The sequence below is a fragment of the Ascaphus truei genome, chromosome 2 (assembly GCF_040206685.1).
Source record: "Ascaphus truei isolate aAscTru1 chromosome 2, aAscTru1.hap1, whole genome shotgun sequence".
In the NCBI taxonomy this organism is placed as follows: Eukaryota; Metazoa; Chordata; class Amphibia; order Anura; family Ascaphidae; genus Ascaphus; species Ascaphus truei.
Genome location: NC_134484.1, coordinates 15,591,285 through 15,609,404, shown reverse-complemented (window position 1 = coordinate 15,609,404; position 18,120 = coordinate 15,591,285). Strand labels below are relative to the sequence as shown.

Sequence of the window (18,120 nt, the reverse complement as noted above, 5' to 3'; positions counted from 1 at the left end):
TTATTGGGGGTGCCCTGATGTATGCGACCTCTTGTTCCGGAGATGTGATATTTTTGTTGTTGCTGGTTTTGACACACACAAAAAATAAGACATATATGGCTGCCAGGGTTACCAATAAAAGGCCACAACATCATCTCCCAATGATTCTTATTTTATTGGCCACTGGAGAGAGCCCTGACACAGGCGGCCATATTTATTCTCCAGTTTTCCGGGCGAGCTTCTGATCCACCCCAGACTCACCGCTCTGGAACTGTCCCTCCCAGATTAGGTACAATAAAAAAAGAATAACCGGGTTTGCTGCTGTAAAAAATGATTTACTTTTAACTCTGCTGCAAGTAATCAGAATATACAGTATTATACTGAGTACGTGTGTGTATATATATATGTATATATATATATATATATATATATATATATATATATATATATATATATATATATATATATATATATATATATATATATATATCACAGCAACCTCTGTGTATCGAGGCAAAAATGGTGCAGTTCGGGGCAAAATAATTGCACACGTTTTTTTCTGTCTTGGAGACAGATCATGGTGCCGTGTATTGCCTCGGAATTGCAGCGCACAGGCCTGAACTTACTGAGCTGAGGCAGGGTATCCCACATTGACTTGAATGTCAGTGGATGCCGGATCAGCGTGCGATACGTACAACAGATCACAGCTTACTGAATCCTCACTGGCTTTTATAGGTTGCTGTATCTTTGAACATGCTGTATCTTAACACAGGGGGCGCTCAACTCCAATCCGCAAACCCCCCCAAACAGGTCACGTTTTCAGATATCCCAGCTTCAGAACAGGTGGACCAATCGAGTGAGCGTCTGATTGAGCCATCTGTGCTGATGCAGGGACTGTTTGAGCCACCTGTGCTGATGCAGGGACTTATAAAGCCACCTGTGCTGATGCAGGGACTGATTGAGCCACCTGTGCTGATGCAGGGACTGATAAAGCCACCTGTGCTTTAGCTGGGATATCCTGAAAACCTGACCTGTTGTGCGGGCTTGAGGACTGGAGTTGAGCCCCCTGTCCTAATACACAGCGATACATGGCTGAGTGCCTTTATTTGTACATGTACAGCTATAGCCGGACTCGCTGTCCGGAGACGCGGCAGCAAAAAGCCACAGCTCCGGAGATAGTACTCTACATCACTGGGGGTTCCCGTACTTCCGGATCGGACCCACAGTGACCAGTGATAATCCTCCGGCACCAAGCTGCAGTCATGGTCACACAGCCGGTCCCGGTGCTGGACTCAATAAGTCCTCGTATGATCTGTGAATTCAGTACTTACTAAGTGCAGGTACAATCTATAGTGTCTTACTGTATATTCTCCCAAACTACCGATTGGGCTGATTTCGGACAAAATCCCCCATTGTTGCCTGTGGATCTTGAGGCAATGATCAAGGCTACAAAATTAGCAGTTTGTATTTCAGGAAAGCCTGTGCTGCTTCTTTCTCCCATCAATGAATTTCTGAGCACCGTTTGTCTGTTTGCTTGCTAGATACCCACAAGACTGCAGTACCATTTAATCATTGCACGTACAGTCTGGCATTTGCTGCATCGGATCTATTCCAGTAAAGCAGATTTTGTTTTTCCGGTCCTGCCCCCCATAATATCCCTTTTCAAAGCACCCCCTTCGTTATTGTCAATTCTCAGGTCCCAAGACGGTTTGCTTTTGCAGCACAGGACTATCACTGGCGGGATGCCACTTGTTCGGCTAGCTTCCCAGAAATACTGCAGGGGTATTTGTCATCCTATGCTGCAGCCTTCTTAGCATGTTATCCAGCATTGCTTTGGCCAGTACCGCAGACTGAATCCATTATCACCAGGTGATTTGCATCTCTCACCCTTGTGACAAAGTTTATGGTACTGTAACTTAAAGGTGCAGAGCTTTATAAAGTCAGGCAATAGCAGTAATATGTTCATCCATTTCCATTATGATAGCCATAAAGAGAGTGTAGTCTTGCACCGGTATGACTGTGTATTTACAGTAAGATTGTTCTCCTATTCATCCCCTCTGCTGAAACCAACTGGGATTTAAGTCTGATTCCCCCAGACTCCATTCCTTTTTATGGACTGCAAATATAGCAAGTTCTTGGCTGACAGGCATAGAAAAGGGACAATTCTTTGACATATTGATGCTGGAAAAAACCACCCATCATCGTTAAAAGTTCTCGATCTCTGACGTCTCGTTGGAACAAAGCAGCAGCTCGGGTAACCTGGAAAACTGCTGCTGGGACCTGGTAATATTTCCATTTATCTGGATTTTATTTTCTAGCACTCCAGTTTGTTACCAAAACGTGAACGTGGATAGTTTATAAAAAAGAGTAACACGGTTTGCGGCGTACCTGTCCTGAAGAACTTACAATCTAATGTGTTATATCTACTGGAACAGAGAGACTAGGGGGCTGTGTTGATAGAGTCCCTAAATATCACAGTGAGATAAGATTGGGACTAGGGCAGTGGGCTTCACCTCCATGTAGTGGCTCAGTGAGTAAACACGCGGACTCTAAGAATAAAGGGAACCTCCCTGTGCCTCAGACACCCACATATAGATTGTAAGCTCTGCAGGGCAGAAACTCGTGCATCCCACCATCCTATATACAGTGCTATTCAAGAAACAAACATGACTTTATTATTGAAGTCACTGCCTTTTCCTCAAGGTCACCCTTCAAAGCAAGGCAGGGACATGCCATATGTTTGAAGGATTAAGCTGTTGTGCCCAGGTTTAAGCATTGGCATTATTCCACACGATATTTGGGGTATTTAGACCAGGAATGGTTAAGGACATGGGCATTTTTCAATGTCACCGAACACGTTTTGACAAAATTGAGAGCATAATATTTAGTTTTGTGCACTCCTCGGGGAACCCTGCCGCCACGACATTGAGTAATGACTTCCTTCATGCCACACAGGGCCACGGTGTCAAAGCTTTTCCACTTGTGCAGCTTACAAATTGCTATGAACACCTTATTTAGGTAGGGAGAACATGCCGCATTAATCTTAATGTGGGAGTTAAAAACAGCATAGGCGCTTGAAATCATTAATTATCTTTGGTCCAGGAAGGCGGGGTCTGGCCAGGGAAGGAGAAGGCCCATCATGAATTCCTTAACATGACACTTCTTGGGAAATCACGGAGTTCTGGCAATGATCGGGGGGGTTTATTATCTGCATGTGTTTGCGTATCTGTGCAGTTAAAAGCTAAAGCCAAAATCAACCAACGGTAGTTGTGACTTTAGAGGGGGTTTCCTGATGCAAACCCACAGTTAGTGCCCAAATTCTGCCAGATTTACCAAGAGAACCAAACTCCACAGTAAAGATGTTTTTTTTTTTCTACTGACAAATCGTGTGCTGATTTTAGTGTTGTGTTTGCCCTGATAAATATGGTGCAGAACATTGTCATCCACAATAGGTTTCCAGCTCTGCAGGACAGGGTCCTGCAAGAATGCGTTAGGATAAGCATTGGAAGGTCCAGTGACATGAAGGGCCACCGAAACTAAGTATGCTATGCCACAATACACCTTCTGAGTGGGTTCTGAGATGCCTTCTGGTGCCAGAATGTGCCTTGTGGCCTAACACCACTTGGTAGATAGGGGCCAAAGCCAAGTCAATGCAGCAGGTTTTTTTTTGCCCCCCATACATAACCATTTAACGATTCTGTCCTAAACTGGCTATGCAGTCAAGACCAGGTTAGATCTAGCAGCATATTCACACAAGGGCATTCTGTTCTTATTACCAGGCCTATTTCCGTTGCATCTATTTTGTGAAGCTGGCTGTAGATCAGGACTGGCCGACTCCAGTCCTCAAAAACTACTAACAGGTCAGGTTTAAAGGATATCCCTGCACCAGTACAGGTGGCTCAATTAGTGGCTCAGTCTTTGACTGCTATTCTGAAAACCTGATCTGTTGGTGGCCCTTGAGGACATTGAGTTGGCCAGTCCTGGTGATCAAGTGACAGGAGCCTTTCCTATGGAATAAGATGTGCGTCAGGCCTAATCCAGTCTGTAATCACACACGCTCCAGATTGCAGCTCTCAATATGAGCGGAGACTTGCAAATGAGAATATTTAGGTAGCCCACAAGCATGAATATACGGCATTAAAAAAAATAATTGTGTGAAATGTACAATTTATGTTCACTTAGTCCATCTAATCCTGTTTTCCTTGACAATGTGGCGGGGTGCTGGATGTGAGTGCGTGGGCCTTTCAGGGGCGGCCATCCTTTTGATTAAGGTTGCCATGGTGACATCAGTCAAAGCTTTCCATTTAGGATTAAAACGCTTAGCATTTCAAAGCAGTGGCAGCATTTTATAGGCCGTGCTTAACCCCTTCAAAGCCAGAGGCGTCTGCAGTACAAAGATGCAGTTATCGCTTAAACAAATGAGCACGCAATGTTTAACGTAAATGCTCAATTTCGCCTGTCTAACACTGTTTCTCTGGAGACTCCCCTATTTATGTGATTTAAGAGCTGAGGCAGCGCCCATCTGTTTATCAACATTTACTGTACATTTCATTTCCTATATATTTGGTATAGAAGCCGAAATTAGCAACAAATACAGTACATTACGTTGTACACTTACACTGGTGCCATAATGACTATTTGTAAGTGTGAGGTTTTGCATGTCATTTCCCAGAATCCCTGGCTGCAGTGGAAGCACTGTATGCTAAGAGATAATGGGGAAGGGCAAAGCGGCAGGCCTGTCTGAGAAATGTGAAGTGATCGTTGTATTTGCTGTCCGCTGTACGGGAGATTGGTTTGTGTCACTTGTTCACTCAATGTGTGGCTGAAACCTATCCCAACTTCCCATGGCAAAGCCAGTACAACCAGCCTCACACTGACAAGATCTAAAAGGTCAAAACTGCTGTGTACAGCATGAGTAGGTTTCATTGGCTCTGCACTTCTTTAACCCAGGCTGTGCTGAAAAGCTTTGTGACATGGCAGGCATACGGCAGGGCTGGCTTTACGCTTTGCAGGGCCCAAGGCGGCAGGCTGGCTGCGGGACACCCCCGTAAAATAAAAAGGGGACATACCTTGGAAAGCAGCCCTCCTCTAGCAGCATCATGGTGCCTTGGCAATGTGCTGTCACGTGATGCTGCAGGAGGTGACACGCTGCGGAGAAGGATCACACACTCCAACTTCCGACCCGAGGGGGTGCCTTGCGTTCCCTAATCCAGTTGGGGGAAAGTTGGATCCCGGCGCCGACAGTGACTCCCATTCCCGAAGTTTCATGTTTATTGGGGACAAGGAACATGTAAAACCCAAAACAGGTCAGGTTTAAGCTTTACATGGCTTGGGACATCCACAACACACCACGTCTTTATCTACAGACGGGTACCCTCAAATCATGCGTGACTTGTGGGTAAAATACCAGTATCTCCGGTCAGCAACATTTTATACAGCTTTTAACCCTAGTTGCCCCCCGATATCCACCCTTACCCTCACGCTCCCAATGTCCCCGTTCTGCAACTATTTCCTATGGGGGACCCTAACCACACATGGTATCCATAGCTTTTACTCCTGCAGGGGACAGTATAATGGGAACAGAGGTTAAGGGAAACATAACAGGGTGCATTTGTAGGCTGAAGAGCTGACACTCTCAGCCCTTGGCTCACGGTTTTAGGGGCAGCCAGCCGGGCTTCAGCTTCATAATGAAGGCCGGCTACCCCCTACGGTCACAGCACCCATCCGGTTAATCTAAGGCACACTTGGGTGACATGAACCCTCGTTGAGTTACACTGGTCTAATATAGTGTTGGCGTAGAGAACATATGTTGGGTTTATTTACTAAAGTCTCCAGGCTGCAAAAACAGGTGAATAACCCATGCTAAATAATTACACCAGATTTATGAAATGATGAACCCTAGTTCATTTTAATGGGTGTCCTCCGTTAATGGTTTTTTTTTAAACTGATTTTGCAGGCAGGAGTCTTTCATTTCGACTTTTTAGCCTCCTCCTGAAAAACCAGGGCAGAGGAATGACCCCAGGTTTCAATACGTTTTGCAGCTGGAACACTTTAAGCATTGCTTCTCATAGGGTCTATTTATCAATACGGTACCAAAGAGAGTAACTAGCGGGACATACCTGTAGCTAAAAAAAATGTTTTCTCGGTCTGTACCAAATCTAATAAAGTAGTTAAAGAGTCGAGTCTTACAGTACATCTGATGCAGGTCCTGGGTGGATATTGTGTTGCACTTTGGGGTTTATGTATGAGAGCCTCCTGGGAGCAAACAGGAGCAATAAAGGTGCCATAGGAAGCAGTGTGCATTTTTACTTTGATAATACTATATACAGTAGTGCATTTTCTTTACTCAATTTTTGCTTCACTTTTGCTGCCAGGGATTTTTAATACATTGCTCCCACAGAATGAATGAAAATGTTGCATCCAGACACAGAGCTGTATACATCTCATTATAATACATCTCATTATAATAGGTGAATATGCAAACTTCTCCGGTAGCCACTTCCCCAAAACACACGCCAACGCAGACTGACGCATGCAGGGCAAAAGTGGGGAATATTAATGTGATACATTGATGCTTAGAGGTAGCTTGAAATGCCACTTTTATAGCAAAAAGGGGGGTGTCTCCCAGTGAGGTTTATGTACCAAATATTCCTTTGTGTTAAAACAGTGGACTGTAAAAATAGTGGGAAATATTTACAGGGAGAAAAGAAAAATGACTTTCTGCTAAATATCAGGACACGTCTTGGATAAACACAGAAATATAGAATATGACAGCAGAGGAAACACTCGACCTGCTCATAACCTGTTGCTAAATCTAAGACCTTGTTTTATTCTTCAGCCTTCTTTCATTTGTAGGATGGCCTTACTGTATGTCTATCTCTAACATGTATTCATTCCCTTTCGGTTTTGGCTTCTGCCAGCTTTGGTGGGAGGCGTTTGCATGAATCCACCACCCTTTCTTCCACCGTCCCGTTTCCTCCAGCTACTGCACATTCGAGCGTAGATAGCGGAAGTAAGACAGACGTGGCTGCCCCCATTGTTCACACTCCCTAAGCAGCGTGCAAGGACTCACATCCCAGAGATTTGGGGGTGATGGAGGAACATATATTTGAAAGTGCTGATTTATCAGTCAAACTTTACTAATGACTGCAGCGGGGGGCTCAACTCCAGTCCTCAAGAGCCCCAACAGGTCAGGTTTTCAGGCTATCCCAGCTTCAGCAAAGGTGACTCAATCAGTCGAAGGCTGAGCCTCTGATTGAGCCACCTGTGCTGAAGCAGGGAGTGGTTGAGCTATCTGTGCTGAAGCAAGGACTGACTGAGACACCTGTGCTGAAGCTGAGATATCCTGACAACCTGACCTGTTGGAGGGAGGGGTGGGGAGCTTGAGGACTAAACTTGAGCACCCCTGGTCTATGGGACTGGTCGAAAGGTCGGTGAGACGAACTCCAAATCAGTGAGTGTGGCATTGGGGAAAGAACTTTGGTTATACTTATTGCTGGGAATCAACCTTTCATTAAGGGAGATGTACACGTCTCCTGTTTTAACCCATTCCCTGCCAAAGGGGACTGCAACGCATTACTGTACATATAGTTTGACAAAGAAAATATTTACTATAATTATACACTATTTATCTTGAGTTGTGCAGCATAGATAAATGTAACAGTCAAGGTGATATTTAAAAAATGCTTTAAAAATACAACATCCGGGATGACACCTTAACTTTAAGTTAAACTGTGGCTGCTTCTTGCATACTGTACCCATGTGTTTGTCACGCTCCCCATTACTCGATGCTGTCACAGCAAGGAACTTCCTGAAAACCTAAGTGTCACAGTTTTTCACAGTGGCCAGACATCTGTCACTGTAATATTGACTTTGGCCTGGAGCAGAAACAATTGACCAGTGTCAACTGTCTGAGAACTCATTGACATTCAGGCTGAGAAGGCAGCCATTTGGCTGCGTGTTAGAAAACCTTTTATCCTTGTGCCAGTGCATCTCACAAAAGTTATTTTGCTTTCAACCCATACCATACATTGCATCGTGTTTTTCAACTATTTAGTGCAGTTGTTTCCAACTTTTATTTGGTTAAGGAACCCTACGTTAAATTCTGTGGAGCCCTAAATGACTCTAATAGCGCGTCTGAGATCAGATGCATTGTAAGGAACCCCAACCCTCTCTAATAGCAAGTCTGAGATATTTATTTATTTATAAAATATTTTACCAGGAAGTAATACATTGAGAGTTATCTCTCGTTTTCAATTATGTCCTGAGATAAGATGCATTGTACGGAACCCCAATCCACTCTAATAGTGTGTCTGAGATTAGATGCATTGTAAGGAACCCCAACCCTCTCTAATAGCACGTCCGAGATCAGATGCATTTTAAGGAACCCCAACCCTCTCTAATAGCGCGTCTGAGATCAGATGCATTGTAAGGAACCCCGACCCTCTCTAATAGTGTGTCTGAGATCAGATGCATTGTAAGGAACCCCAAACCTCTCTAATAGCAAGTCTGAGATATTTATTTATAAAATATTTTACCAGGAAGTAATACATTGAGAGTTATCTCTCGTTTTCAATTATGTCCTGAGATAAGATGCATTGTAAGGAACCCCAACCCTCTCTAATAGTGTGTCTGAGATCAGATGCATTGTAAATTCTACTGTATTTGGTACAATTTTAAAATGACCTGAAAATGGCAGGGAACCCTTTAGGAATGACTGGGGATTCCAGGAACCCTAGTTGAAAAACGCTGGTTTAGTGTGAATTGTTATATGTTATTTGAAAGCTATCTTGATGTTTACAATACCCCACCCTGAAAAAGAACCCCCTGCATCACATTAACAAGCAATCCTTGACTGCTTAATTTTGTACGTGTAAAGATGCCCAATATCTTTATACAATGCAGCAAGTTTATGGGGGGAATGTGTCCCCATGCAATTGAAATGTTCCAGTTGTATATGTTCACTTGCAGTGTATAAGTAGAGATGGGTGAATTTTGGGGGCGGATTTGGGTCCGCCGCGGATTGGACGGTTACTATGGTCCGCGGATCCATCTCAAAAAGGGTGATTCGCCTTTTCCGGATTTTTTTTTTTTTATCATTGACGATCCAATACGCGGAACGCAGAATCCATGGATTTGATTGGTAAAATCCACCAGCAAATTGTTCCCAGTGGCGTTATTTTTGATTAATCCGTAGGGATTGAAAGTGGAACAATCCGCCGACGGATGTTACACCGCGGATCGGGTTTTCAATGGAAAGCTCAGGAAATTCAGCCCAACGGATTTTGACAGTTTCTCTAATTATAAGGAATTGATCTATAAAGGCTAATTAAATAAGCCATGTTCAAAGAAAATGGCCTTGCAGATTGTGTGCATGTGGCAAAAACTTTCTCCAAACTCACTGCAATGGCATTGAGGATGGACTTTATGGCCAGTAGAATGATGTATTTCTTGTGTCATAAACGTGCTGCTACATTTAACCCTTTAATGTTCTTTATCTCTTTTAGTTGCTGGCTTTCGCTAGAAGGAGGACTCCTGTATGCTTTTGTGGGACCGGCTGCCGCAGTAGTTTTGGTATTTTATTCGCTGCCTACTTGTTATATCTTTTCATTCTTGCGCTGGTTATTTTCATTGTGCTTTTCTTTTGTTTTTAATGCCAGTTTATGGGTCATGAGAAACTTTTGCACTGAGCCCATGAATTAATTCTCCAATGAGCAATTGCCTTTTAGAGGTAGCAGGGTCTCTGTAAAGTGTCCCCGTCCTATTTGCTGCGGAGAGGACCGACAATGTATTTTTTTAGACCAGGGGTGGGCAGCAACAGTCCTCAAGGGCCACAAACAGGTCAGGTTTTCAGGATATCCCTGTTTCAGCACAGCTGCTGGAGTTGAGCACCCCTGGACTAGAGTTTAAAAAGAGCTTTCCAAACAAAGATAGTCCTAACACGAGACCGCAAAGTTGAAGGAATCAAGCAATATGTACCCAAAAGGTGTGACATTAAGGAAATTAACACTGTGTGAGAGAGTGGGGGCATTAAGCTGCAAATGGACTGCAACCTGTGCTGAAGCTGGGACTTATTGAGCCACCTGTGCTGAAGCAGGTATATCCTTAAAACCTGCCCTGTTGGTAGCCCTTGAGAACAGGAGTATCCCACCCCTGCGCTAGACGTATGTGGCAGTGAATCAGTGAAGGGAGCAGTCCACTACAGTAAGTCCCCTAAGTCAAATGCCACTATTTTCAGGGTTTAAATCTCCCTCGAGAGACACAATGGCTCCCAAATCTCCGAGCCACAGAAACCTGCAACATCATCCTATTGGATGACTATTGAAATTCCCCATTAAACCAAGGAAGGAATACTGGTACGGTAACGTCACCATTAGGTATATCGGGAACCGGAGCGTCCCCGGAGCAGGATATTGGGCTGTTCACCTCTGGGAGACGACCCGGTTCCAAAACAATGGAGGTTAGTTTGGGTGGATTGCTCCTTTAATTATCTCAATACTTTAGTCTTATGTTTCAAATGAATAGAAATAATGGAATGATGGTATCTGGTAGCATAATGGTCTACTGTATTGAGAACAATATTTCAGCGCTTGCCACATATAGACATTATGTATTTCCTATTCATTGTGCAGAGCTAGGGACTCATTTTAAAGGGGTTGGGTATTTTCTTTTTGAAAATGTCCCCTTCTTGACAGGGCTACGTTTAGGAAATAAAATATTCCCAAAGCATAGGCATAAAGCAACATTTCAACGTTGGGTAGCAATAAATAATGACATTAATTTCCTCTGAATACTGTGTTTAGTAAAAATAATGTTTCAGTGCAAGGTATTTTGTACCGTAGAGAAGAAGAACTGTCTAAAAGGAGGTAAGAGAGGGAATAAAGGAGATAAGAGAGGGAATAAAGGAGATAAGAGAGGGAATAAAGGAGATAAAAGAGGGAATAAAGGAGGTGAGAGGGAATAAGGGAGATGAGAGGGAATAAGGGAGATGAGAGGGAATAAAGGAGATAAGAGAGGGAATAAAGGAGATAAGAGAGAATAAAGGAGATAAGAGAGGGAATAAAGGAGATAAGAGAGGGCGTAAAGAAGATAAGAGAGCTAGAATAATGGAGGTAAGAGATGGAATTAAGGAGATGAGAGAGGAAATAAAGGAGACAAGAAAGGGAATAAAGGAGGTAAGAGAGCTAGAATAAAGGAGATGAGGCGGAATGAAACTCTTTTCAACTGCGATACCATATTCAAGCTTCCTGGTCAGAGAGAACTAAAATATGATGAAGGATTTCCCCAATACCTTTCTGCAGACGCCTCGGTACATGTGAGCTCTTATGCATGTGAACCCTTTTTAAAAGTTCATACTTGGATAACAGGAACATCACAGGACTTATTGTGATTTTACAATCTTACCTTCCACTGCTCACAATCTTTTACAATCTTACCTTCCACTGCTCACTAAACATGAAACCTTGTATGATTTAAGTATTTTTAAAGTTAATCCATTTGCAGCTCAAACCCCCCAACTCTCTCACAGGTGTTACTGTACTTCCCTTAATGTCACACCTTCTGCTGGGTGCAGATTGCTTCATTCCTTCCACTTTGCTGTCTCATGTTTGAAGTATCTTCATTTGGAAAGCTCCTGTTAAACTCAGTCAAGGGGGCTCAACTCCAGTCCTCAAGCTCCCCCCCAACAGGTCAGGTTTTCAGGATTTGCAACCTTCAGCACAGGTGACTCAATCAGAGGCTCAGTGAAAGACTGAGACTCTGATTGAGCCACCTGTGCTGAGCAGGGACTGATTGAGCTACCTGTGAAGTATCTGGTACTGATTGAGCCAACCGTGCTGAAGCAGGGACTGATTGAGCTACCTGTGAAGTATCTGGTTCTGATTGAGTCACCCATGCTGAAGCAGGGACTGATTGAGCTACCTGTGAAGTATCTGGTACTGATTGAGCCACCCGTGCTGAAGCAGGGACTGATTGAGTCACAGGTGCTGAAGCTGGGATATCCTGAAAACCTGACCTGTTGGGGGGGGGGGGGGCTGAGGACTGGAGTTGATCCCCCCCCCGCCTAGTCTATGTTATAAGCTGCTGTATAAAACATGAAATATTTGGCAGCCAGTCTATCACATATCAGTGTTCAAACCACAACAACGACGCTGCGGCCCATATTTACTAAGCAGTGCTATGCTATAGGAAACATGACAGCGCTGGAAGACACCTGCTGGTTTATTCGATGAGTTGAATGATGCCACAAGGTTTTATTATTTGTTTTCATTATACTTTGCAGGCCCTGAAATATTAGTTTTTTCATCTCCATATAAAATGATGCAGTATTTCCCAATCGGGTAAATGGGCCATACGGTGTCTCTTGCCATAGCACCACTTGGTAAACATGTCGGAAAATGCAAATGGCACATACGGGCTCCCATGCAATCAATGTTTCTTCCCCATTATCAACAAGATTTCAGTCCCATATAATATGTCTGCTTTTGACTCTTTGGCCAGGAGTCATCAAAATACACCCTATCGTGCCCGATTCGGCGATATTGACTTTAATGGCTGATTCAGGCGCAAGAGTGCGGATTGTGCTTTGACGACTCCCGGAATCTCAGAGAGACTTCTAAACACTTTACTCTGCTGCATTGAACACTTTGTTAAGTGCAGAACCAGCAATCTATTCATGGATAGTTTTTTTTCCTTTTGGACTTCTCGCCAAAATGGCTTTGTTGTGCCAGTTTTATATTGTGATGCTGTAAACAGGTGGTAATTTAGACCGGGTAACACTTTGGTGTGTAACAGAGACCCTGCACCATGTAAAAATACATTAACCAATTTTTAATTCAGCCATGCTTCACATTGATTTCTCTACTCATGTCATGATACTGTAAGTCCCTTTTCTTGCATGGTCGGCATATTGGGTTGTCAGATGCATTTGCTAAACTTGCTGTGGTTTAAAACAGAATGGCAACTTACATGTTGTTTTATTGCTTTGTCACACTTTAAAAAAAAATTATTCTTGGGGCACAGGGAGATAAAGTGATTTCCCCAAAATCCATTTGGAAAAAGAAAAACATCTGGGCTTCCTACTGTATATACAGTAACTCAATTAGACGTGAAATAGAATCAAAGTTAATGTGAATGAATGTAAAATGTAATGGATAATGACCATTGCTAAGACAAAATGTACCACAAATCAAATATTGTAAATATGAATGGTTACACAAATGTGATACAACACAAGCAAAATAAATAGATAGTTCCTCCAACTGTCCAATTCGACACCAAATGATAAACATGTGTGAAAGTCTATAGCTACAAAAATGGAAGCTTTACTGTAAAGAATTATTGCAAGAGCATCAGAGAAGTGCAATATAATTGTAAAAAGGAAATAATGGATTTAAATACTAGTCAGATATCCGTAGGGACAAACTGGATCGCCAAACTTGATCTCTGAGTCAGCTGCAACTTCATAGGATGAAACAAAAAGAAATGCCTGCTCCCAAAGTTAGAGATGGGCAAATGCTGTGAGCGGATTTGAATCCGCAGGGGATCGGGCGGTTCCTTTTGGTGTGCGGATTTCAGCGGATCAATCTCAAAAAGGGCAGTTTGCGTTTTGACGATTTATTTATTATTATTATTGCCACTACACTCCGCTGATTCCGCAACCCGCGGACGGATTTGCAGTATCCAATCCGCAGATTCCGCAATCGCGGAATCCAATCGTGGTTTTTGATGACTCTGCGCGGATTAAAAACGACCAAATCCATTTGCGGATTTTACACGGCAAATCGGATTTTGGGGGGGAAAATACGTGAAATTCCGGGAAACAGATTTGGGCGGATTCTCCCATCCCTACTCAAAGCGCGATCAAATGTTATATTTAATAGAAATGATCACAAGGATCGTAGTGCAACAAAGCACTAAGAAAAGATACAAAATAGCAGAAAAAAACTAATTAACACATCCAGCGGCAACAGTAACAAGATATTGTCCTTACTATGTGCTGCTAGATGAGAAGCAAAGTAGAAGTGTCATTTAGATCCTCCCTGGTGTCATCTCCCAGCGGTGTCTCTGATGGAATCCTGGAGCAGTGTCTTCTTTGTCTCTGGGGTGGTTCTAGCCAAACTGCGTAAACCTCCCTCCCAACGCATTTTGTTGCCTCGCAACTTCATCAGGTAGATACGTCATTAGTGTGCTAACCCATTATATCGCCATAATTAACCAAGGAAACCTTAAACGGGTGCCACAAATTGTACTGGGGAGTTCCTAAGGCTGCGTCCATAGATAGTCAGACCACACGCACGCGTCCGCACGCTGAGTGATCAGATTGCCTAAAGGCAGTGATCGTGTCTATATGGCGTGCGGGCACGTGGGCCGGAAGCGGGAGGGGGCGCGCGATGGGCGAGAAATCAGTTAAAACTGATTTCTCGCACGATAGGGCGGTCACGTGAGCGGTTCGCCCAATGAGGGCGAACCAGCTCCGTGATGTCACTGGCCCGCCCATAGACACGCCCCCGGACAGCACGCCTACTAAGGCCAAGGAAAGCATTTGCTTTCCTTCAGCCTCCACGCGCCTCCGCACGCCTCCGCACGGCTGCAGTGTCTATGGACGCAGCCTAACACAGCCTACAGGAACTCTCCGAGAATAATGAATAGTGTCAATAACTGAAACGGAACCAATAACTAAGTAAAAAGTAGCATAAACACTAAAATAATTACATAAATATTCAACAGTTGTAAACATAAAATAGAATACTTTAAAAAAAGCAATACAAATCAATAAAAAATTAAGAGTATCTGCAGAAAGAAAGAAAAACAGCTAAGATAAATGCAATTGAGGATTAAGATATAGGAGTATGTAAATTAACCCTTCAAATACAGGAGGAGAAAAATGTAAATGAACGGCTTGAAAGCAATAACATGAGCATATCTATGACACCGGCATGATCGTCAATAAAACACCCAACCAATGAAAATATAACCAATGCATACAAATACTGTCATATTAAAACAAAAACCTCTCCAAAAAGTGAAAATATGCAACAGTGTTATATGAATATCAGAGGGTGTGTAGTAAATCTAAACAAAACTCAGGCATAACAGCCACAAGTAGCAAGAACGCGTAACTTCAACAAATAATTTGTGATCATTTCTATCAAATATTAAATGTGACCGCACTATGGGGGCGAGCGCTCCTTCTTTTTGTTTATAGATGTCATAAGCTATTTCAACTGGATGCCCCTACTTCAAAGAGAGCAACATTGTCACTGGGCTACTTCACTAGCCATCAAGGGCTTCTTGAATCATGTTTCAAATAACTAGCATGCTTGGGTAAGCAGTTCAGTATTGTGAGTCATAGGTACCCAATGCTTTTAGAACATTGCACACAGCTTCTAAATTCTATTGTCCATATCCTCAGTTCCTTTGTACAATATTGGGTAACATTACCCTAGTTTAGTCGCGTCAGTTTTAACATTGAAATTGAAAGGGCATTTTCATTAACAATTGTGTTTGGAGCTGAAACCTCAGCTGTCTGCTTAATTATGATACAATGGGGATTATTCTGTAAGCCCTTTCAGCGCTGTACCGAGCGATCTGCACGGAAAGCCCCATTGACTTGAATGCACAGTAAGGCACTAACGGAGATTAGACAATAAGCCCCAATGTCTTCCCATGGGTAAGAAGGGAGAGAACTAGTGAGGAGGGAAATGGGGGGGGGAGGAGAAACACTGGGAGTTGGCCCAAGCGTTGAGACTGACAATGGATCGATGGCACCATATCGCTACCGGACCTTCAGCATTTGTGGTCATCTGATGGTTTCCACAACAACCACATGACCACCACTGCCCTCCGGCTTACATAAACGGAAGTGCAGGCAGCCCCTAGAAAACAAGCAATTTGATCGTGACATGCCTGGTACATTAATAGTGCCCCTGGCGTTCCAGGGTACAGGATTTACAAGACACTGTACCTCAGTAGGACAAGGATAAGATGGAAAATGGGATTGCATATGTATTATTGAAATAAGTGTCAAAGACAAGTTCATTTGGGCTCACTGTTATTATAGTCATTTAGTCTTGGTCATCAATAACCAATGGAATTGTATTTTCACTGAAGGTTTTAGAATGCATCTTTTTTCTGGTTCAACAGGTGAACATGGTCATTGGCATTCTTGTGTTCAACAAACTTGTATCTAAAGATGGCATAACCGATAAGAAGCTCAAGGAACGGGCCGGGTAAGTCTGTTTCCATTGCGGTTTAAAAGCAAATGCTGTGATCAATAACCAGTTTTAGTAAAATACATGAATTTGAATCCAAACAGTGCAGTTTCTGTACACACTAAATATCACAATATCACAATATTACAGAAGTACGGATTTGTACAAGTGAAGAGTGGACTTAAATTAGCCGTCCTGCCATCACGGTATTTGAATTGATTTTTTATTACCTGAACTGGCTAATTTGTGCTTCCTTTGTTGAACCCTCTGGGATGAGCATGTTTGACAGGTAAAAACACCCAGTGGACACATAATAGCCATACGGGTCAGGCCCAATTTAGTAGCCAGTAGAAAGATGCAACGTCATTGCTTGGTGACATCGTAATCACAATCTTAAAAACCGGTACACAAAAAAAAAATCAGGCATCGGGTTTCCCCCCAGTTCAGGAAAGGTAAAACAAATAACATTTGGGCAGAGGGGAGGCATTACTTCTTAAACATAACAATAACTTTTTTTTACTTATGTTTCTGTCCAATACAGTCTAATTTTTGGTGCCTGAAAGAGACACTAAGGTATTAAGAACTATAGCAAGGCTCCTTCGTCCATGTTTACTAAGCAAAATATGTTATCAACACACAAAATTCAATTATAGCCAAAAGTGTCTGAAAATGTGACCACTCTTCAAAACGTGCAAAATTTCAATTAGAGCCTAAAAGACAATACTTACATTTTATATTTAATATACAAATGTAGTACAGTGCTTGGGTTACAGAAAAAGATTATTACAAAAACATACAGTACAATATTTGCTGACAGTTCCATAAAAGTCAAAGGAGTAAAATAGATGATCTAATTACGTCAACACATAACATCATCAGGTTCCTTCAAAGAGTTTTGTAGTTGGAAATATGAAAATCCACGTGTGCAACAGACAACACACCCCATGTTAAATTACAATTCATATTCCCAAATGCCTGTTTTTTATTTAAAAATTCTCTGCCTAGGAAACTAGATACAACCATCTTCTAGAAGAGCTTTTCCTTATCCCCTTTCCCCCTTATAAATCTCCCATGACACGTTTATGGCCTAGAAAGGAAAAAAAAAGGATTTTCTTTTTAATTAAAAAGTGTCTGAATATATAAAATACTCCATAACTTCCTTTATATCATATCTGGAAGGATGACACTTTCACTGTTGCTTTGGTCTAATTCAAATACACGTGTAGATATCAAACTTGATTTGATTAATGTGACATTTGAGGGATGAAATTAATATCTGTCCCTTTGCATCCTCACAATCCTGAATCGTTTAGCCTCATTTCATTTGTCTGATCGCACATGTTACAAAGACACATCTGCATTTCTCGTAAATCGAAGTTAGATCCCGATATCTTTATATTTAGTCAATCTACACAAACTTTGACTGTCTTCCTGGCCACACCCTCTGCATTCTCCAGAACAGAAAGGAATTCCTTTAAAATTATAATAAAAGGGAAGTTGCTTATATCTATTGTCTGGAAAAGTTGTGATGCAATACAGGTATTTCAATCCCCTGCTTCCCAAAATGGACATTGCCCCCAGAAAACCATACTCCTAGACAAACACAGAAAACCAGGTACTGTAGGTTAAAAACACAAGAATTGTTTTTATGGCAGGTAAGGCCTACCTGCTATAAAAACAATTCCTTTTATTTTTAAGATGCAACTAGCAACTCACATTAAATTCTGGTATGCCAAATGTATTAAAATACTGAATATTTTCTGGACTTATCATGACAAAAAAATATATATGTAAAAAATATATATACTGTGTGTGTGTATATATATATATATATATATACAGCTAAACCCCGTTATAACGCGGGTCTCGGGGTCCACCCCGAGACCACCGCGTTACTAACGGGGTCGCGAGAAAAAAAAATGGCCGCCGC

General features: G+C 42.4%; 1 protein-coding gene across 8 annotated transcripts in view; it reads left to right on the top strand.

Annotated features, from left to right (window-relative positions):
- ADGRB1 (adhesion G protein-coupled receptor B1) overlaps positions 1-18,120 on the top strand; it is a 553,612-nt gene that overhangs the window by 489,616 nt on the left and 45,876 nt on the right. For all 8 annotated transcript variants that reach the window (XM_075581569.1, XM_075581558.1, XM_075581572.1 and 5 more), the window contains 2 exons: positions 9,486-9,552; positions 16,123-16,208. In XM_075581569.1, the coding sequence (XP_075437684.1) occupies positions 9,486-9,552; positions 16,123-16,208 (153 nt within the window). The remainder of the gene's footprint in view (positions 1-9,485; positions 9,553-16,122; positions 16,209-18,120) is intronic.